General features: G+C 39.8%; 1 protein-coding gene across 1 annotated transcript; it reads left to right on the top strand.

Moving 5' to 3' along the window:
* Positions 1 to 341: 341 nt before the first annotated feature.
* On the top strand, positions 342 to 19,059 carry LOC141630147 (uncharacterized). The gene is made up of 11 exons (XM_074443016.1): positions 342 to 1,343; positions 1,474 to 1,818; positions 1,924 to 2,094; positions 2,254 to 3,093; positions 3,178 to 3,240; positions 3,467 to 3,470; positions 17,073 to 17,637; positions 17,749 to 17,830; positions 17,945 to 18,132; positions 18,235 to 18,348; positions 18,945 to 19,059. The coding sequence occupies exons 1-11, from the start codon at positions 342 to 344 to the stop codon at positions 19,057 to 19,059; spliced, it is 3,489 nt and encodes a 1,162-aa protein (XP_074299117.1).
* The last annotated feature ends 3,525 nt before the right edge of the window (positions 19,060 to 22,584 follow it).

Below are 22,584 nucleotides of genomic sequence, written 5' to 3'. Positions count from 1 at the left end.
CTTTTAGATAATTATTTTGAGAGAGAACTAAATAATATTAGATGAGAGAGAGAGAATGCGATTTAATATAGAGAGAAGGCGATTTGGGGTTTCTTCTTCGTTAAGCAGCAATGGCGCGTAAACGTAAGAATGATCCTAAATCTAGTAGACTAATTAGAATAACTTCATCTAATAATACAAAATTTAATACAGAAAAACACAAAAATACTAGTAATACGCCTCATATTACAAATAATGGTTCGCGATATCGTGTAATTTCTAGGGTTTCAGATGATCAGTCTGATGAGGATGTTTCATCTGAGCCAATTTCTATTCTAAGGCCGTAAAATTTGAATGATGTGATGGAATCAATACTTGAGGAAGAATCTGAGGATTGGGTTGATGTTTCAAGGAGTAGCAAGAATGGGGACTCTAATTCTGAATCATTGTCTAGGGTAAGTTCTCTACAGCTTACTAACTCGGATGTTGATGATGAATTAAAGTATTGGTCCTCCGCCGTTTATTGTTATGTCCTGGGAGCTAACCCACCGTGGAAAGTTATTGACGGATTTGTTAAGAGAATTTGGGGGTATACTGATTATGAGAAACTCTCTTTTCATTCTAATGGAATTTTTGTAGTAAGATTTAAAACTGAGGAAATGAAATTGAGAGTGCTCCAGGCTGGTCCCATCATCTTTGATAACAAGCCTGTGGTTGTTAAGGAATGGACGCCAACGACTAAGCTAGTCAAGGAGGCTGTTAATAAGGTTCCTATACGGATTCGAATTTATGGCCTGCCATTGAAGTTTTGGGGCAATTCCTTGAAAAAGATTGCAGGATTGGTGGGTGTTCCAGTTAGATGTGACAGTAACACTCAACTGAAAACCTTTCTGGGGTATGCAAGGGTCATGGTTGAAGTGAAGGTGGGGGATGTACTGCCTGATGTTGTGGAATTTGATGATGAAATGGATATACATCATAGGCAAATAGTACATTATGAGTGGAAGCCTGTGATTTGTACTGAGTGCAAGATCATGGGGCATATAGCACGGGACTGTAGGAGGAAGGAGAGGAATGAGGCTCCTAAAGCTAAGAAAGTATGGGTCCCTAAGAAGACTGGGGGTGGTACTCAGGCAGCTCCTCCAAAAGCTCCTGATCCAGTACTGCCTGTTACAATTCCCAGGGTGTCAACGGTGACAATGGGACTTGGCAATGGATTAATTACTCCATTGCCTTTCTCATTTCACCCATCATTCTCTCCTACAAGAATTATAACCCAGATGACAAGGCAAGGGGGGTTTGGGACTGGCATTGGTAGGGGTACTTATTTGGAGATGTTGGAGCATTCTATCCAAATCAGGAAGGTGAGTGGTGGTGAACAAGAGGAGGATTCTTCACTGATTGAAAATGGGTAGCATAGGATGTTGAAATGTTAGGGGAATAAATAGTGAGAATAAGCAGAAGAAAGTTAAGTGGTTTCTGCATAATAATAAGGTAGGAGTTTTTGGTCTTTTGGAAACTAGGGTTAGATTAGCTTCTATAAAAAAGGTACATCAAGGCATTGGTGCTCACTGGTCATTGGTAACAAATATAGCTAGTCATGAGGGAGGAAGAATTTGGATAATTTGGGATGACATTAACTACAAAGTGGAGGTCCATAGTACTGAAGCTCAAGTTATTAATACTAACGTCACTTATCTACCTACTAATGAATCTTGGTGGATGTCAATGGTTTATGGATTTAACAGAATAGGAGAAAGGGAGGTGCTCTGGGAGTCTCTGTGTACTATGAGTAGGCTCATTGATGGGCCTTGGGTAGTGTTAGGAGATTTCAATAATGTACTAGCAATGAATGAAAGAATTGGATCTGAAATTACTAATGCTGAACTCAAAGGGTTTTAGGACTGTGTGGCCTACTGTGGACTGATGGACATTCCTGCTCAGGGAGCATTCTTTACTTGGACTAATAAACATGAGGTGGGAGCCATGGTTTTAAGTAGGATAGACAGGGCTCTGATCACTGATGATTGGTTGGATAGATACCCTGATACACTCACTACTTTTCATCCTGAAGGGATCTTTGACCATTGCCCTTGTACAATGGTGCTTAGACCTGTAGTGGAAAAGAGGAGAAGCAATTTCAAATATTTTGATATGTAGGGACATGCTGATGGGTTTATTAATATTATGAGAAAGGTTTGGGATACTAGAATTGATGGTGTAAAAATGTTCCAAATTGTCAAGAAGCTCAAGGCTTTGAAATGACCGTTGAAGGAATTGAATAGTGATAGATTGTCCAATATTGAAACATCTGCTGAGGTGGCTAAGATGCATATGTTTGAGGTTCAAAAGAAGTTGCAGGGCAACCCCATTAATCTCCAGCTGCAGGCACAAGCAAAAGCAGTTGCTGATGCTTATAAGGAATTAGATGAGGCCAGGAGGAAGTTCCTAGTTCAGAAAGCTAAAGCCCAATGGATGAAATGTGGGGATGAGAACACTCAATATTTTCATAGTGTGATCAAGGCTATAAGACTTCAGAATAAGGTTTTAAGCATTCAAGATATGAGGGGAGTTACTCACACTGATCCTGATGTAATTGAACCAGCTTTTGTTGAGTATTATATCCAGCTGCTGGGGACTAGCAAGAAGGTCAATACTATTCATGTTCCTGTTGTTAAAATGGGTAGGACTCTGACTGGTGAGCATGTGACTGGACTGCTGAGGCCTGTGTCTGAATCTGAGGTCAAGGAGGCTTTGTTTTCTATCCCTGCAAACAAGGCCCCTGGACCTGATGGGTTCTCCTCTCAGTTCTTTAGAAATGCATATCCAGTGGTTGGCCAAGATGTGGTTCAGGCAGTTCTGGAGTTTTTCACTAATGGGAAATTGCTGAGACATGTTAATGCTACTACATTAACTTTGATTCCTAAGAAAGCTCGGCCTACATCTATTGCAGACTTCAGACCACTTGCGTGTTGCAATGTAATCTATAAAACAATTTCTAAGGTGCTCTGTAATAGGGTGGCAACTGTTCTTCCTCACATCATTAGTGAAAATCAAAGTGCTTTTATTAAAGGACGAGAAATTGTTGACAATATTTTGATTTGTCAAGACCTGGTGAGATTATACAAAAGGAAATCTTGCTCACCCAAGTGCTTGATGAAAGTGGATTTAAATAAATCGTATGATTCTATAGAGTAGGAGTTCATTGAGCAGATGTTGGGTGCGTTAGGATTCCCTGAGAAGATCATTAATTTGATCATGGTGTGTGTCACTTCACCATGTTTCACGTTATCACTCAATGGCTCTTGCTTTGGTTACTTTCAAGGCAAGAGAGGGATTAGACAGGGGGATCCCATCTCTCCCCTATTGTATACAATATGTATTAAGTACTTAAGTAGGATTCTCATGGCTGCCACTGCTAGGAGGGAGTTCACTTTCCACCCATTATGCAGAGCACTGAAGCTGTGTAACACTACGTATTTTATAGGCTGGTACTCGATCGAGTATGGCCTACTCGGTCGAGTAAAGTGTGTTGGGTATTCTGTTTGGCTACTGCCCAGGAATACTCGGCCGAGTATGGGTAATACTCGACCGAGTAGAGGATACTCGGCCGAGTATACTCTCTACTCGACCGAGTATCCGGTCTAACGGGTAATATTTTTCGCGGTTGATTTAGAAAGGATTAGAGTTATATTGAGATGCATTTTACAGTTTCTAAAACATTTTACAAAACCTAAACTACACAACGTAACTCTAATCCTCTCCAAATCTCCCTCTCATTTGCGTGGATTGTTCGTGAGTCTAACGAATCTTGCCTTGCGTCGATTATGTCGGTAAGTCTCTGATTTCATGAGTCTCATTAAGTTGTCTTTTAGGGTTTTGCCCTAATTATTGTTTTGGGTTAATTTGGGGGTTTAGGGTTTGGTCATTATATGTGTGTTGATTGTTGATTATAATTGTTGTAGGTGACGATGTGGTAATTGCTATGCATATTGTATGATTGATTAGAGCATATCGGATTGCGAAAAGCTAGGGTTTCCCTACGCAGTTTACTGTTAATTGATTTAAGATTGTGATTGTACTCTGTATGATTGTTATCTGCTGATCATCGGAGGTTGGGTGTTGTAGTGACGGTGTTGATGTGGTTGTGTTGTGACGGTTGTGGTGTTGTGACAACATGATCTTTGTGTGTGTGATTGTGGTGGAGTTACTTGCGGGAGTGGCTTCACACCCTAGTTCGCCCTCCGTGGAACCCGTCACGGGAGGGGATGTGCACATTAAGGGACAGGGATTGTTAGTCGCTCGTTGATGAGCTGGACTAGGTGGGGATGGGCTGCGGTCACCCACTGGCGGCGAGGATTACCTGTTGCGATGGGTAATCTGGCAGGGCTACACACTTCGGTGTGTAGTCGGTTCTTGTGTGAGATCGATGATCGGTGGTGGTAATGTTTGATGTCTTATATTGATTGATTAGTACTTGACCCGTGTTGTTGTTTTTTGTAAAACCTGCGGTGATCTATTCGGGGATGGTGAGCGGATTGTGGCGGGTGATACATTTATTGAGCTTAGGCGATCATGGGAGAGTCACCACGCTGGATTAGATGACACCATCACGAGCCTTAGTTATTGTTTTGGTAGTTGTTGCCTTTTGGATAATTCGTTTATTAGATTTTGGAGACTATGTAACTTTTATAACTATCGTACATTAATAAATGTGTTTGGACTGTTGCTTTTTATATATACTAACCTCGGGCAACCGAGATGGTAGCAACCTTTCATGCTGGGGTAGTCCTGGTAAGGTACCTTGGTATGAGGGGGTGTTACAAAGTGGTATCAGAGCCGACGATTCCGGCACCTAAAACAAATGAACCCAATGAACTTAGGGAGTCCAAATAAAATGAACCCGGGGAGAGTTGTTTGGAGCTGCCGCAAAGACTTGGGAGACGTCCCGAAGTCGCATTAAGGCCCTTACGATCTCAAGCCTGTCACATGGGGGGAAACTGTTGTATGTTTGAGTCATGTGAGATTGATATCTATAGTTTGAATCTTGTGCATGGTTGGATGAAATGATGAAAGACGTGGAATGTGATAGTTGTTGAAAGATGCATCGAGGATTGTTGATGTTAAACTTTGAGCATGAATATGTTGGCATGTTAAGTGTTGGAACATGGTAAAATATGAAAGGTGAATTGTGAAATTGTATCTGGTTGATATTGAGCATGAAGAATGTGATCATGTTACCTGTTTAATACAATGTTGAACATGAAGTATGGTAGTGGTACATGTGCATGTGAACATGATGATTTTAATGCTTGATTGTTGGTAGAAGCATGTGATTAAGGGCATGCGTCTATATATGTGAATGTCGTGTTTAATTTTAATGTGAGTATGATAAAAGTGCCTCTATGTACTGGTTTCTTGAAGTATTGAATTGTTATTGTTGCCTTATGTATGTTCAAGTTGTTTTGGCTTAGAAAACTTGATTTGTAGAAAGAACGATTACGGAAGGGTTGTTTTAAAACTGTCATAAGTCTAGTTCTAGAAATGATATTGCTATGATTCCAAGTTGAGGTGATAGCTTGTCTTCTTACGATTCTAACGATATGTCACACGCCCAAAACGACCTAGTAACGAGGGAGATATGACTGTTTTACGAAAACTGGTCGGTGCTGAGAACTGCGCCGATACTCGACCGAGTAGTCCCTACTCGGCCGAGTATCTTTTATACTCGACCGAGTATTCCATATTCGGCCGAGTAATCTCTCTGTGATAATACTATTTAGCGTCTGTAGTCGTGAACTCGGCCGAGTAGTCTCATACTCGACCGAGTAAGGTCTACTCGACCGAGTATTCCCAATACTCGACCGAGTAATCCATCTGCGACAATTGAGTTTGCTTCTGGAGTCGAAAACTCGACCGAGTAATATAGTTACTCGACCGAGTACCTTGTACTCGACCTAGTATGTTATGTACTCGACCGAGTACCTCATTGGATGGCCACTTTGAGTCGGTGGCTATGTTCTTACTTTTGTTTTGAGCCGGTGGCTATGTTTTTACATTGTTTTGAGTCATAGGGTATATACACATGTATGTTTTGAGTCTTAAAGCATTGTTTTATATGTGAGACGGTCTTGATACGTAAGTTACCAAATACTATGATAGGGAGAATGCCGGCTTATGAGGGACATGTGTTGGATAAGGAAGACATGTGAGAGATAGTGGAAAAAGAAAAAGGAAGAATGTGAGCTAATTGAGGCAAAGAGCATGTTTTGTGAGATATGATGAGTGATATAGTCGTGTGTTGAGTAGTATAAAAGTAAGTGTATATGGACAAGGGTGATGTAAGTGTAAAGAAGCATGAGAATGAAAGATTGAGATAAGGGACACGAATAGTGGCATATTTGGATGTGTAAGGATTTATGGAGGAAGACAGCTAAGATAGAGTTGCTTAAGGATATATGTAATGGAAGGTTGTTGTAAGAAGATAGGAAAGAGAGGTATATAGTGATCTTAAAGGAAGTTATGTCGCGATGTGGATTTGTAGATAGTGGCTAAGTTTGGGAAGTTGGAATATGAAAGGGGTGAGCCTAGTGTGTAATTCTTTGGACAAACGGTATGAAGTGAATTTTGGTTTCTAGAGATGCGAAAGGGAGATATGACTAATTGAAGAGTAACTGTTAGTGTGCGGACTTGATGGTGACAAGGGTGAGTGTGAAGCAAGATGAGAGATGATAAATGATAAGAAGAATGATAAGATATTGAGATGAATTAATGGAATTAGAGTTGTGGAGCTATGGAAAATAAACAAATGACTAAAGAGTTAGGTAGAAAGAGAAAGGAGATGACTTATTAATTGGCATTATTGAGTAAAAGGAGGGAAAGAGAGATGGAAGTAAGTTGAGAGAACGTTGATCGGAGTAAAGGAGCATGAAGGTAGGAAATTATGAAATGTACGATATCCCCACTAGAGGGTGTGAGTTAATGGTTATATAGGAGAGCAGGACGACGTGTTAGCCGTGAGTTTCGAGGTATTAAGGGAATAAGGAGCTTGTAGAGTGTTTGCACGATCTGAGATTTTGGTGGAGAGTTAGGTAACGATATGATAAAGGATAGAATTGGGAATAATGTTGAGGTAAATCTTGTTGATGGATTGGATGTTCGTTATTTGGGATGATAACCAAAGAGAGAAAATGGATTGTGATATTACGAAGTGATAGTAAGAGAGTGGTCACATGAAGGATGTTGGTGCCATAGTATTGTCACTAGTGGTTGAGGATGATGTTACTTTAGAGAAACTAGTTGTTCTAATGAGGTTGATTTTGTAGAGACCAGATAGATATGTATGGTTGTGAGAGAGTATAAGATGTGGTTATATGAGGCGGTTGTTAGTAATTGAGTATTAACGGTATGGTTACATTTGGCGGGGGTGATGATTATGCGAATGGGAGAATATGTTATGAGGGGTGTACGAGTTAAGCTCGGGTGAGAGGTAACTTTTAACAGGTGGTAACTTACGTGATCAGGATTGACTAGCTAGATGTGATTATGGGTCTATGATGTGTATAAATGTTTGTGTGAGGTTCTGACCTCACGAGAAGCGGTAGGGTGTGATAGTCATAAAGTTGTTATATGAATGTTTGTGATATATGTTGGGTACGACAATCTATTGGAATAGGGTTCAAAAGGTAATAATTTGATTGATCTGGCATGGATAGTTAAAATCGTATGTGTATTGATGATACATGTTTATTCCGTGAAAAGGTATGGATGATAGGCATGAGATTCTTGTATGTTTATTCCGCATAAAATGTTGTGTTATGGTCGAGTAAAGCAGTTTTGAATAAGTTTTCTTGTCCGGAGAGTTATACTGAGTCAGTGTTTGTGGGAATTATATGGGGGCGTGATGTTTATCGATGTGGTTGTTGTGCCTCGGGTGGTGATCTGGGCACGGTACTTCGTGTTGTGATGCGGACATTTTCACGCTGCGGTGCGGCTGTTGGTGGCGGTGTTGCGATGCCGTCACCGGTTGTGGTGGAGTATACGGGGTGGTTACGATTTGAGTTTCAAAGTACAGACCAGTTATGCACAGATTGTTGTTTTGTTGCTGTTGTTTCTTGTGAGTTTTGGTTAGACATGTAGACTGTTGTTTGTTTGTTGATGTTTCTTGCCAGTTTCAGTTTGAGAATAAGGGCAGAGTATGATATGAAAGAGAGTTGTATATGTTTCGTTGTTGTCATGGTATAGTGATATTTTGTTGATGGGACACAGTTGGGATATGTTGTTACAGTAATTTTGATCTTGTTCTAGATGAGGCTTTGGTAGACATGTTAATGGCAAGTGATTTGTAGAACATGTGTGGTAATGATCTGATATATGCAGGTGGTTCATAATCCTTTGTTGCGACAGTGAGTGTAGGGTGTTGGGTAATTAGTGTCGTGTTAAGTTATGTATGAGTCTTACGGTAATGAAAGAAAGGAACTTGAGGATCGAGTGTGAGTGTACGTAACAAGTGTGGATCGTGAGTTATGCTTTTGGCGATAAGAGTTTTATATAGTTTATATAGAGAGATATGTCATGTCTCGGTAATGTGTTTGTTTTGGTTAGATGGAGTGCAGAATGAGTTGAGGTATGAAAACTATTTAAGTAAGAGAGCCTTGGATATAGGTATAGTAAGTGTTTAGATTATAGGCGGGTATCTTTCACATGTGGTGGTGATGAAGATACTGAGAGGTATAGCTAAGGATCTAGTATTAGTGAGTTACGAGGACGTAACATGTGTCTTAAGAGGAGTAGGATGCGGCAAAGAGCGTTTGAGGGTTGTGCATAGGGATGGCAGTGGGTCGGGGACCCGACCCAGACCCTGAGGGTCGGACCCTAATGGGTCGGGTATGGGTCTCATTTTTTCAGACCCAATGGGTATGGGTCGGGTATGGGTCTTAAGAAAATATTTCGGGTCCGGGTCTAAGTTATGAGACCCATACCCGACCCTTAGACCCTTTATTAAAGAAAAAAAAAATCAAAATTACAACTTTTCTGAATTCATACTGGCAGACTGTAGAAACCCAACTAAAGTCTTTTTCTCTTTCCTCATCCCATAAAGTGATAAAACTCAACCAAACTCTTGTGGCAATACCACCACTCCACCACTGACACAAGAAAACTACCACCACAACACTGATACGCGACTGGCAACCACCTCTCTAATAGCCGGCGACCGACAACCACCATTAACGGCAGATTAATAAACTCATAATGTTAAAGTAGTATGATTTTTTTTTTTTTTAATATTATAGACCATATAGCTGTTAATCTTGTTACTAAAGTGGCTGAAACTCGAACCCGCGGGTAGACCCAGACCCTACCCTTACCCATAGGGTCCGGGTATGGGTCTTCAAATTTTAGACCCTTGCGGGTCTGGGTCGGGTACGGATCCAAAGGAAAAATCTCGGGTCGGGTCCGGGTCTAGGCGGACCCTACCCAGACCCTACCCATTGCCATCCCTAGTTGTGCATGTTGTAATATTATTGGACGTAGAGTGTTGGTGTAGCATAAGGAATGGATGGGTACATATAGTGGTTGATAGTGTTAAAAGGCCATGGCTGTGCTTGTAGTAGTTCGATGTTTAGGAGTGTGAGAATTTTTTTCGATAGTGTTGATAAAAGTGGATGATGATATTTATGAGTTTGAGAGTTTTGGCAGCTGGATGATGATGTTGATGAGTGTGAGTAAACTTCGAGGACGAAGTTCCTTTTAAAGGTGGTAGAATGTAACATTCCGTTTCGATGGTTGATCTTGTTTATGGATTGTCTTGGTATGGAGTTGCTAGTGAGTGTTATGGAAGTGAGACAAGGTTGGCAACGTTATATTGTGGTTATTTGATAATATTATGGAGTCAATATCGAGAGGATATGTTATCTAGTACGCGTGGTTAGTGGAGCTGGTGTTAGATGTTCATGTTTTATAGGTTGGGTTGGAACTTCGGGGACGAAGTTCTTTTTAAGGGGGGAAGATTTTAACACTACGGATTTTATAGGCTAGTACTCGACCGAGTATGGCCTACTCGGTTGAGTAAAGTGTGTTGGGTATTCTGTTTGGCTACTGCCCAGGAATACTCGACCGAGTAGAGGATACTCGGCCGAGTATACTCTATACTCGACCGAGTATCCGGTCTGACGGGTAATATTTTTCGCGGTTGATTTAGAAAGGATTAGAGTTATATTGAGACGCATTTTACAGTTTCTAAAACATTTTACAAAACCTAAACTACACAACGTAACTCTAATCCTCTCCAAATCTCCCTCTCATTTGCGTGGATTGTTCCTGAGTCTAACGAATCTTGCCTTGCGTCGATTATGTCGGTAAGTCTCTGATTTCATGAGTCTCATTAAGTGGTCTTTTAGGATTTTGCCCTAATTTTTGTTTTGGGTTAATTTGGGGGTTTAGGGTTTGGTCATTATATGTGTGTTGATTGTTGATTATAATTGTTGTAGGTGACGATGTGGTAATTGCTATGCATATTGTATGATTGATTAGAGCATATTGGATTGCGAAAAGGTAGGGTTTCCCTACTCAGTTTACTGTTAATTGATTTAAGATTGTGATTGTACTCTGTATGATTGTTATCTGCTGATCATCGGAGGTTGGGTGTTGTAGTGACGGTGTTGATGTGGTTGTGTTGTGACGGTTGTGGTGTTGTGACAGCTGTGATGCTGTGTGTGTGATTGTGGTGGAGTCACTTGCGGTTGTGGCTTCACACCCTAGTTCGCCCTCCGTGGAACCCGTCACGGGAGGGGATGTGCACATTAAGGGACAGGGATTGTTAGTCGCTCGTTGATGAGCTAGACTAGGTGGGGATGGGCTGCGGTCACCCACTGGCGGCGAGGATTACCTGTTGCGATGTGTAATCTGGCAGGGCTACACACTTCGGTGTGTAGTCGGTTACTGTGTGAGATCGATGATCAGCTGGTGGTAATGTTTGATGTCTTATATTGATTGAGTAGTACTGACCCCGTGTTGTTGTTTTGTAAAACCTGCGGTGATCCATTCGGGGATGGTGAGCAGATTGTGGCAGGTGATACATTTATTGAGCTTGGGGCAGTCATGGGAGAGTCACCACGCTGGATTAGATGACACCATCACGAGCCTTAGTTATTGTTTTGGTAGTTGTTGCCTTTTGGATAATTCGTTTATTAGATTTTGGAGACTATGTAACTTTTATAACTATCGTACATTAATAAATGTGTTTGGACTGTTGCTTTTTATATATACTAACCTCGGGCAACCGAGATGGTAGCAACCTTTCATGCTGGGGTAGTCCTGGTAAGGTACCTTGGTATGAGGGGGTGTTACAAAGTGGTATCAGAGCCGACGATTCCGGCACCTAAAACAAATGAACCCAATGAACTTAGGGAGTCCAAATAAAATGAACCCCGGGAGAGTTGTTTGGAGCTGCCGCAAAGACTTGGGAGACGTCCCGAAGTCGCATTAAGGCCCTTACGATCTCAAGCCGGTCACATGGGGGGAAACTTTTGTATGTTTGAGTCATGTGAGTTTGATATCTATAGTTTGAATCTTGTGCATGGTTGGATGAAATGATGAAAGAAGTGGAATGTGATAGTTGTTGAAAGATGCATCGAGGATTGTTGATGTTAAACTTTGAGCATGAATATGTTGGCATGTTAAGTGTTGGAACATGGTAAAATATGAAAGGTGAATTGTGAAATTGTATCTGGTTGATATTGAGCATGAAGAATGTGATCATGTTACCTGTTTAATACAATGTTGAACATGAAGTATGGTAGTGGTACATGTGCATGTGAACATGATGATTTTAATGCTTGATTGTTGGTAGAAGCATGTGATTAAGGGCATGCGTCTATATATGTGAATGTCGTGTTTAATTTTAATGTGAGTATGATAAAAGTGCCTCTATGTACTGGTTTCTTGAAGTATTGAATTGTTATTGTTGCCTTATGTATGTTCAAGTTGTTTTGGCTTAGAAAACTTGATTTGTAGAAAGAACGATTACGGAAGGGTTGTTTTAAAACTGTCATAAGTCTAGTTCTAGAAATGATATTGCTGTGATTCCAAGTTGAGGTGATAGCTTGTCTTCTTACGATTCTAACGATATGTCACACGCCCAAAACGACCTAGTAACGAGGGAGATATGACTGTTTTACGAAAACTGGTCGGTGCTGAGAACTGCGCCGATACTCGACAAAGTAGTCCCTTCTCGGCCGAGTATCTTTTATACTCGACCGAGTATTCCATATTCGGCCGAGTAATCTCTCTGTGATAATACTATTTAGCGTCTGTAGTCGTGAACTCGGCCGAGTAGTCTCATACTCGACCGAGTAAGGTCTACTCGACCGAGTATTCCCAATACTCGACCGAGTAATCCTTCTGCGACAATTGAGTTTGCTTCTGGAGTCGAAAACTCGACCGAGTAATATAGTTACTCGACCGAGTACCTTGTACTCGACCTAGTATGTTATGTACTCGACCGAGTACCTCATTGGATGACCACTTCGAGTCGGTGTCTATGTTCTTACTTTTGTTTTGAGCCGGTGGCTATGTTTTTACATTGTTTTGAGTCATAGGGTATATATACACATGTATGTTTTGAGTCTTAACGCATTCTTTTATATGTGAGACGGTCTTGATACGTAAGTTACCAAATACTATGATAGGGAGAATGCCGGCTTATGAGGGACATGTGTTGGATAAGGAAGACATATGAGAGATAGTGGAAAAAGAAAAAGGAAGAATGTGAGCTAATTGAGGCAAAGAGCATGTTTTGTGAGATATGATGAGTGATATAGTCGTGTGTTGAGTAGTATAAAAGTAAGTGTATATGGACAAGGGTGATGTAAGTGTAAAGAAGCATGAGAATGAAAGATTGAGATAAGGGACACGAATAGTGGCATATTTGGATGTGTAAGGATTTATGGAGGAAGACAGCTAAGATAGAGTTGCTTAAGGATATATGTAATGGAAGGTTGTTGTAAGAAGATAGGAAAGAGAGGTATATAGTGAACTTAAAGGAAGTTATGTCGCGATGTGGATTTGTAGATAGTGGCTAAGTTTGGGAAGTTGGAATATCAAAGGGGTGAGCCTAGTGTGTAATTATTTGGACAAACGGTATGAAGTGAATTTTGGTTTCTAGAGATGCGAAAGGGAGATATGACTAATTGAAGAGTAACTGTTAGTGTGCGGACTTGATGGTGACAAGGGTGAGTGTGAAGCAAGAAGAGAGATGATAAATGATAAGAAGAATGATTAGATATTGAGAAGAATTAATGGAATTAGAGTTGTGGAGCTATGGAAAATAAACAAATGACTAAAGAGTTAGGTAGAAAGAGAAAGGAGATGACTTATTAATTGGCATTATTGTGTAAAAGGAGGGAAAGAGAGATGGAAGTAAGTTGAGAGAACGTTGACCGGAGTTAAGGAGCATGAAGGTAGGAAATTATGAAATGTACGATATCCCCACTAGAGGGTGTGAGTTAATGGTTATATAGGAGAGCAGGACGACGTGTTAGCCGTGAGTTTCGAGGTATTAAGGGAATAAGGAGCTTGTAGAGTGTTTGCACGATCTGAGATTTTGGTGGAGAGTTAGGTAACGATATGATAAAGGATAGAATTGGGAATAATGTTGAGGTAAATCTTGTTGATGGATTGGATGTTCGTTATTTGGGATGATAACCAAAGAGAGAAAACGGATTGTGATATTACGAAGTGATAGTAAGAGAGTGGTCACATGAAGGATGTTGATGCCATAGTATTGTCACTAGTGGTTGAGGATGATGTTACTTTAGGAAAACTAGTTGTTCTAATGAGGTTGATTTTGTAGAGACCAGATAGATATGTATGGTTGTGAGAGAGTATTTGATGTGGTTATATGAGGCGGTTGTTAGTAATTGAGTATTAACGATATGGTTACATTTGGCGGGGGTGATGATTATGCGAATGGGAGAATATGTTATGAGGGGTGTACGAGTTAAGCTCGGGTGAGAGGTAAATTTTAACAGGTGGTAACTTACGTGATCAAGATTGACTAGCTAGATGTGATTATGGGTCTATGATGTGTATAAATGTTTGTTTGAGGTTCTGACCTCACGAGAAGCGGTAGGGTGTGATAGTCATAAAGTTGTTATATGAATGTTTGTGATATATGTTGGGTACGACAATCTATTGGAATAGGGTTCAAAAGGTAATAATTTGATTGATCTGGCATGGGTAGTTAAAATAGTATGTGTATTGATGATACATGTTTATTCCGTGAAAAGGTATGGATGATAGGCATGAGATTCTTGTATATTTATTCCGCATAAAATGTTGTGTTATGGTCAAGTATAGCAGTTTTGAGTAAGTTTTCTTGTCCGGAGAGTTATACTGAGTCAGTGTTTGTGGGAATTATATGGGGGCGTGATGTTTATCGATGTGGTTGTTGTGCCTCGGGTGGTGATCTGGGCACGGTACTTCGTGTTGTGATGCGGGCATTTTCGCGCTGCGGTGCGGCTGTTGGTGGCGGTGTTGCGATGCCGTCACCGGTTGTGGTGGAGTATACGGGGTGGTTACGATTTGAGTTTCGAAAGTCTGGACCAGTTATGCACAGTTGTTGTTTTATTCTTTGTTGTTTCTTGTGAGTTTTGGTTAGACATGTAGACTGTTGTTTGTTTGTTGATGTTTCTTACCAGTTTCAGTTTGAGAATGAGGGTAGAGTATGATATGAAAGAGAGTTGTATATGTTTCGTTGTTGTCATGGTATAGTGATATTTTGTTGATGGGACACAGTTGGGATATGTTGTTACAGTAATTTTGATCTTGTTCTAGATGAGGCTTTGGTAGACATGTTAATGGCAAGTGATTTGTAGAACATGTGTGGTAATGATCTGATATATGCAGGTGGTTCATAATCCTTTGTTGAGACAGTGAGTGTAGGGTGTTGGGTAATTAGTGTCGTGTTAAGTTATGTATGAGTCTTGCGGTAATGAAAGAAAGGAACTTGAGGATCGAGTGTGAGTGTACGTAACAAGTGTGGATCGTGAGTTATGCTTTTGGCGATAAGAGTTTTATATAGTTTATATAGAGAGATACGTCATGTCTCGGTAATGTGTTTGTTTTGGTTAGATGGAGTGCAGAATGAGTTGAGATATGAGAACTATTTAAGTAAGAGAGCCTTGGATATAGGTATAGTAAGTGTTTAGATTATAGGCGGGTATCTTTCACATGTGGTGGTGATGAAGATAATGAGAGGTATAGCTAAGGATCTAGTATAGTGAGTTACGAGGACGTAACATGTGTCTTAAGAGGAGTAGGATGCGGCAAAGAGCGTTTGAGGGTTGTGCATGTTGTAATATTATTGGACGTAGAGTGTTGCTGTAGCATAAGGAATGGATGGGTACATATAGTGGTTGATAGTGTTAAAAGGCCATGGCTGTGCTTGTAGTAGTTCGATGTTTAGGAGTGTGAGAATTTTTTTCGATAGTGTTGATAAAAGTGGATGATGATATTTATGAGTTCGAGAGTTTTGGCAGCTGGATGATGATGTTGATGAGTGTGAGTAAACTTCGAGGACGAAGTTCCTTTTAAAGGTGGTAGAATGTAACATTCCGTTTCAATGGTTGATCTTGTTTGTGGATTGTCTTGGTATGGAGTTGCTAGTGAGTGTTATGGAAGTGAGACAAGGTTGGCAACTTTATATTGTGGTTATTTGATAATATTATGGAGTCAATATCGAGAGGATATGTTATCTAGTAAGCGTGGTTAGTGGAGCTGGTGTTAGGTGTTCATGTTTTATAGGTTGGGTTGGAACTTCGGGACGAAGTTCTTTTTAAGGGGGAAGATTGTAACACTACGGATTTTATAGGTGGTACTCGGCAGTATGGCCTACTCGGTCGAGTAAAGTGTGTTGGGTATTCTGTTTGGCTATCGCGCCCGGGAATACTCGGCAGTATGGGTAATACTCGAGAGTAGAGGATACTCGGCCGAGTATACTCTATACTCGACCGAGTATCCGGTCTGACGGGTAATATTTTTCGCGGTTGATTTAGAAAGGATTAGAGTTATATTGAGACGCATTTTACAGTTTCTAAAACATTTTACAAAACCTAAACTACACAACGTTACTCTAATCCTCTCCAAATCTCCCTCTCATTTGCGTGGATTGTTCGTGAGTCTAACGAATCTTGCCTTGCGTCGATTATGTCGGTAAGTCTCTGATTTCATGAGTCTCATTAAGTTGTCTTTTAGGGTTTTGCCCTAATTTTTGTTTTGGGTTAATTTGGGGGTTTAGGGTTTGGTCATTATATGTGTGTTGATTGTTGATTATAATTGTTGTAGGTGACGATGTGGTGGTTGGGTGTTGTAGTGACGGTGTTGATGTGGTTGTGTTGTGACGGTTGTGGTGTTGTGACAGCTGTGATGCTGTGTGTGTGATTGTGGTGGAGTCACTTGCGGTTGTGGCTTCACACCCTAGTTCGCCCTCCGTGGAACCCGTCACTGGAGGGGATGTGCACATTAAGGGACATGGATTGTTAGTCGCTCGTTGATGAGCTGGACTAGGTGGGGATGGGCTGCGGTCACCCACTGGCGGCGAGGATTACCTGTTGCGATGGGTAATCTGGCAGGGCTACACACCGAAGTGTGTAGTCGGTTACTGTGTGAGATCGATGATCAGTTGGTAGTAATGTTTGATGTCTTTTATTGATTGAATAGTACTGACCCCGTGTTGTTGTTTTGTGAAACCTGCGGTGATCCATTCGGGGATGGTGAGCAGATTGTGGCAGGTGATACATTTATTGAGCTTGGGGCAGTCATGGGAGAGTCACCACGCTGGATTAGATGACACCATCACGAGCCTTAGTTATTGTTTTGGTAGTTGTTACCTTTTGGATAATTCGTTTATTAGATTTTGGAGACTATGTAACTTTTATAACTACCGTACATTAATAAATGTGTTTGGACTGTTGCTTTTTATATATACTAACCTCGGGCAACCGAGATGTTAACAACCTTTCATGCTGGGGTAGTCCTGGTAAGGTACCTTGGTATGAGGGGGTGTTACAAGCTGTCTCATCTGTGTTTTGCAGACGACCTTCTGATGTTTTGTAGAGGGGACAGGCACTCACTTATTGTTATTCTGAGAGCCTTTGCCACCTTCTCTGGGTCCTCAGGATTAGCAATGAACCAAGAGAAGTCAGAGATTTATTTTAATGGAATGGATGCTGGGGAGGTTGCATATATCCTACAACTGTCTGGTTTCAAGGTGGGTCAATTCTCTTTCAGATACTTAGGAATTCCCATTTCTTACAAAAGAATTGCGGTGGGAGATTGTTCTAGGCTGGTAGAGAATATTGTTGAGAGGATACGAGGATGGGGGGCTAGGAAGCTTAGCTATGCTGGTCGTCTAGTTCTTATCAAAGCTGTACTCACTCAACTGCATGTCTTCTGGGATAGAATCTTCATAATTCCTGTCACTGTTATTGATAAGATCACAAGCATATGTAGGAATTACTTATGGGCTGGCAGTGATCAGTATGGTAGAGCTCCTGCTGTAGCATGGGAAAAGATTTGTCTGGGGAAAAAATATGGAGGTTTGGGGATTGTGGACTACAGGCTGTGGAACACTGCTGAGATTGCTAAGTACACTGCTTGGTTAGCTTCCAAAAGTGACCACTTATGGATTAATTGGGTGGATCATATATATATGAAAGGAAGACACTGGTTTGATTACACTCCTACTTCTAATTCGAGCTGGGTGTGAAGGACAATCTGTAAGGTCAAGGATAGGGTGAAAGCTGGCTTTGTGAATGATGTCTGGTGTGCAAATCAGGGGCAGTACACAGTGGCTAGTGGCTATGCTTGGTTGTAGGGGGGTCAGATTAGGGTGAATTGGTGTCATATGATTTGGAATAGGTTAAATCTACCTAAGTACTCTTTTATTGGATGGTTAATGATTCAGGGGAAGCTTTACACTAAGGACAGGATGATGAGATTTGGTGTTATTTCTGATGGCCTGTGTGAGCTATGCAGGACACATATGGAGGATCATCAACATCTTTTCTATTTGTGTGATTTTAGTGTCAGATGCTGGACTCTGTTGCGGGACTGGCTAGGAGTACCTCTGCCTGCTACTGGTATTTTGCCTTGGTGTATTGCGTAGAGGTGTAGGTCTCTGTTAAAGAAGTAGCTAGTATATGCAGCTGTGGTGGATTTGATTTAACATATATGGATGGCACGGAATATTTGTAGGGAGGAGAATAGGGTTCCTGCTCCATGGTACATAGTTAATGAAATTATGCGCGACACTCAAAATTTGTATAGGAGCAGGGAGGAGTCGTCTAGATTTAAGCTTAGTATCATGCTGTAAGCTAAGCTGCGAGTGTATTCATGCTTGTGAGTAGTGTGTAACAATGCTGATTTACTGGTTGGATTATTATTATATATATATATATATATATATTCACATTTCACCAAGAAAAAAATAAAAAAAAATTGAGAGTTTTAATTGGTAAAATAAAATTTCCCTTTAAAGGTTTTAAGAGAGTAGTCTTGGGTCTCTCTTATTCTAAAGAGTGGTCTAACCCTCACCATACCCTTCTTTTCTTTGTCCAAACCTTAAGTGATTATGGTTTAGTCGTACCAACACCATATTTCTCTTTTCTTGTGGCTTGCTTGATGGAGGTGTACCACCATATAATGTTACCCTCCCCTCTCGGGGTTTGCCTATTTCACCTTCTTGTGGAATGTGTCACCGTCATTCTAAGATAGCACTTCCACATTTTGAGGGATATACGGTCGCTTGCTTTATAATGTGTAGGGTTATTGCCAGCTCCTCCTTACCTTATACTTCTTTAATTTAACCTCCAGCCTAAACTCTTTCAAAACCCAAATCATTCCAACTCATCTTGATTTACTCTGATATTTTCTGCTATTTCATTTGGCGGCTTTGGTCAACTCAGTGTTAGACCCAATGTCTTTCTTCAGCTCAATTTCACTGCTCTTCTTGGTCTCTTCCGAAAACTCTTGAAGCATGCCCTCGAACTCCTGTCAACCCAATCTATTAGCCCTTCTTGATTACCCTTGACAGAAAATCAATGTAGCGCCTAAGCCCCTATACTTTTTGCACTACTTCTCTTTTGCACTACTTTTGAGTTAAGATGCGCTAATACCATAACAAACATTCTCGTATTTGCTATAGGAAAGACCACACCATTGTTAATGAGATACTTTTATACTCCTTTATTAGGCCTCTTAGATCCCTTATTTTTGGACATCTCCTAATCTTCTCCCAACTTTAACTACGCGTTAGATGTCTTTTGTTATTGTCAATGAGTCTTAGAACGTTTTTGCAATGAGTTGTGCTCCTTTTTCATCATCAAAACACTTCTTACTCATTTTCCTTTTAACCCTTTCTGACTGTTATACATGTTATATCTCATTGGGCTTAACTTATTCTAAAAAGTGCTCTTACCTTCATCTTATTCTTATTTTCTTGACCCACTATAAATTGTTATGCACTACACATACTCATGACCTTATTCCGCCTTCTTGTGGCTTGTGTCACCATCATTTTTAGAGCAGCATTATCTACATTTTGTGGAACTATCCTCGCTTTACAATATCTAGGTTTTTTTATCAATTTCTACTACCTTCTATTCCTTTAATTTGACCTCCAGCCTATACTCTTTTAAAACATAAATCTCTTGATTTACTCGGATTTTTTCTCCTGAATCATTTGGTGGTTTCGGTCAACTGAATGTTAGACCTCCTTCGACACGCAGTGACTTTCATTTACTCATTTTCTCTGCTCTTCTTGGTCTCTTGTCAACACTCTTGAAGCCCGCTCTCAAATACTTGTCAACCTAATCTATTGGGCTCCTCCTGATTCCTCTTGACACAAAATCAATTTAGCCGCCTATACTTTTGCACTAATTCTCTTTTGGTGGGTATCGGTTAAGTTGCTCGTGATCATTTATATAGCAGTGCTAAGAAGGATGGACTTTCAGGTTTCAGGTTGGCTTTCTTACGGCCGTACACAATATACTTGCAATGAGGAATTTTTAATTTTTTTTTTTGAAAAATATTGGCCATCACTTGTATGATGGGATGGTAACTGAGTCCAAAATTGTATTCATTCGAATGAAAAGCTTTTTTTTTTTATCCAAATCCCATTTAAAAGCCCCTACCCGGCCAAAAGGAACATACATCGGATGTACTACATCCAATTTTTTTATTTTTTGAGCATATATGTATTTTTTTTGAGCTTATTGTCTCAAACTTTATTTGATTTTGAGCATATGTATATTTCTTTGAGCATATTAAAGTTTATAAGTTAGATTTTAATATTTTTTCCGTCAAAACTCAAATTTAACTAAACTAATAGGTAATGTTTTTGAGTTTTATTATAATTTTTTAGAGCTTAATTTTTAAGTGAATAAACTCAGAAACTTTATAGTAAAACTCAAAAACTTTAAAATAAAACTCAAAAGCTTGATTAGAATACTCAAAAACTATAGAATTACATCATACTTAATAATTTTTTGGGTTTTTGTGTATTTTTTTCGAGTACTATAGAGTTTATAAATTACATTTTAGTTTTATAATATCAAAAATCAAATTTTTTTGAGCTTATATGTAATTTTTTTGAGTTATAATGTAACTTTTTGAGATTAAAGTTTAAGTAAATAAACTCAAAAACTTTAAAATAAAACTCAAAAATTTTAGATTAAAACACAAAAATTTTATCTTAATGCTCAAAAACTATACCCCATCTGATGTACTATATCAGATGTATAATCCACTTACTTCTCACCTCTCCTTGCAGATATGTAGATTTTTCTTGCAAATGTATCACATTTACAATTTATGTCCAAAAATTGGTTGTTTGATTGGAGCCATAACTTTTAGCTAGCTTTAGCTGTGTGGACAATATGGATAACTCCAAATTAAATGTATCATAAAATGGGTAATGTCCTAGTTTTATACCATTATACTTCCTCCGTACCAAAACAAAGATAACACTTACTATAAACGAACGTACCACACCAAAGATAACATCTCTTATGTGGCCAACAATATTACCAAGTTATCCTTATACCCATTTGATATTTACATAAAATGTCATTACATACCCCACCTTCCAACCCACAATTATACCCACAATTACATATCCCACCTATTTTTTCCCCACTTTACCCTTACTTTTTCCACCTTTTCTTAAATACTCTATTTTTTCCTACGTTACCTTTAGTGTGGTATGGGGGGAGTACCATATTTACTGTAACATTTTTCTCATCGGCCTTTTTAACCTTTTAGGATTTGGTTGGCTGGTTGGGAGGGGTGAGAATGAATGGACTTTAAAATTTCAAACCGAGTGTTAAACATGTAGCACTTGAATGGACTCAGGCCACTAATGCAAATTTCATATTTAAATAGTCTTCTACATGCGTATAAAAGCCTTATTATACTTCCCCTCTCCCCTCTCTCATTATTATTATCTATACTTATAATCTAGGTAGCACCAAAACGGACACGGACACGGGACACGGACACGACACGGACACGTGACACGGCATCCCTTGAAATTTAGGACACAGGACACGTTATTTAAATTTAATAAAATATATATTTTATAATTATAAACGTTTGATTTTATTTTTATAAAAGTATTTGATATTAAATTTAAATAAGTAAAGCTAAAACTTGCCCTTGATTATAACTCGTTTTCATTTACCATGCAAACGAATCTTTTAATCAATCTCTTTCGACAGCTCATTTCACGCTTAAAGAACATCATTCAGTCCAAATGATGTCCAAATGTCATGGACACGCGTCGGACACGTGCTCGAATAAATGTAGAAAGTTAGACACGACTTTGTAGGTGTCCGACACGTTTCGATGTGTGTCCGAGGAGTGTCGGTGTCCGACACGGTGTCGGACACGGGACGGCTGATTAGGAGAAGTGTCCGTGCTACCTAGCTTATAATAACGCTTGTCTGTTTTACCGTATTTCGACATATATAGTACGCGAGCAAGTTAAATATGTTTGTGTAACATTCCGTTTGGTGGTTGATCTCGCTTGGTGGATTGTCTTGATATTGAATTTGCTAGTGGATAATATATTAGTGAGACGGAGTTAGACGCATTTAAGGAAGTAGTATTATGTAGTTAGTGTGGAAAGGCTATGCTATAGTTGATAAGATATCACGAGCCGCTTTGTGTAGGTAGGCATAGTTGGTGGAGTTAGTGTTAGGTGTACATGTTTTATAGGTTGGGTTTGAACTTTAGGGACGAAGTTCATTTTAAAAGAGGGAAGACTATAATACCTCCGATATTTGAGCTGTTGGGTACTCTACCGAGTAGGACTTACTCTGTCGAGTAAGTTATTTACGGATTCTGGAGTACATTTTGCTTTAAATGTACTCGATCGAGTGGGGGCAACTCGATCGAGTAGCGGGTACTCGATCGAGTACAATTTACTCGATCGAGTACGTTAGTTACTCGATCGAGTAGCTCGGGTTTTACAGGTTTTTGACGCGGGCTTGATTATAATAGTGGAGGAGGTATAAAAGGTTATATCGGCAGTTTCTCATTTCATTC

This window comes from Silene latifolia, chromosome Y (assembly GCF_048544455.1).
Source record: "Silene latifolia isolate original U9 population chromosome Y, ASM4854445v1, whole genome shotgun sequence".
NCBI classification, from domain to species: Eukaryota; Viridiplantae; Streptophyta; class Magnoliopsida; order Caryophyllales; family Caryophyllaceae; genus Silene; species Silene latifolia.
Note: the sequence above shows the minus strand (reverse complement) of the source record. Positions and strands in the feature narration are given on the sequence as shown.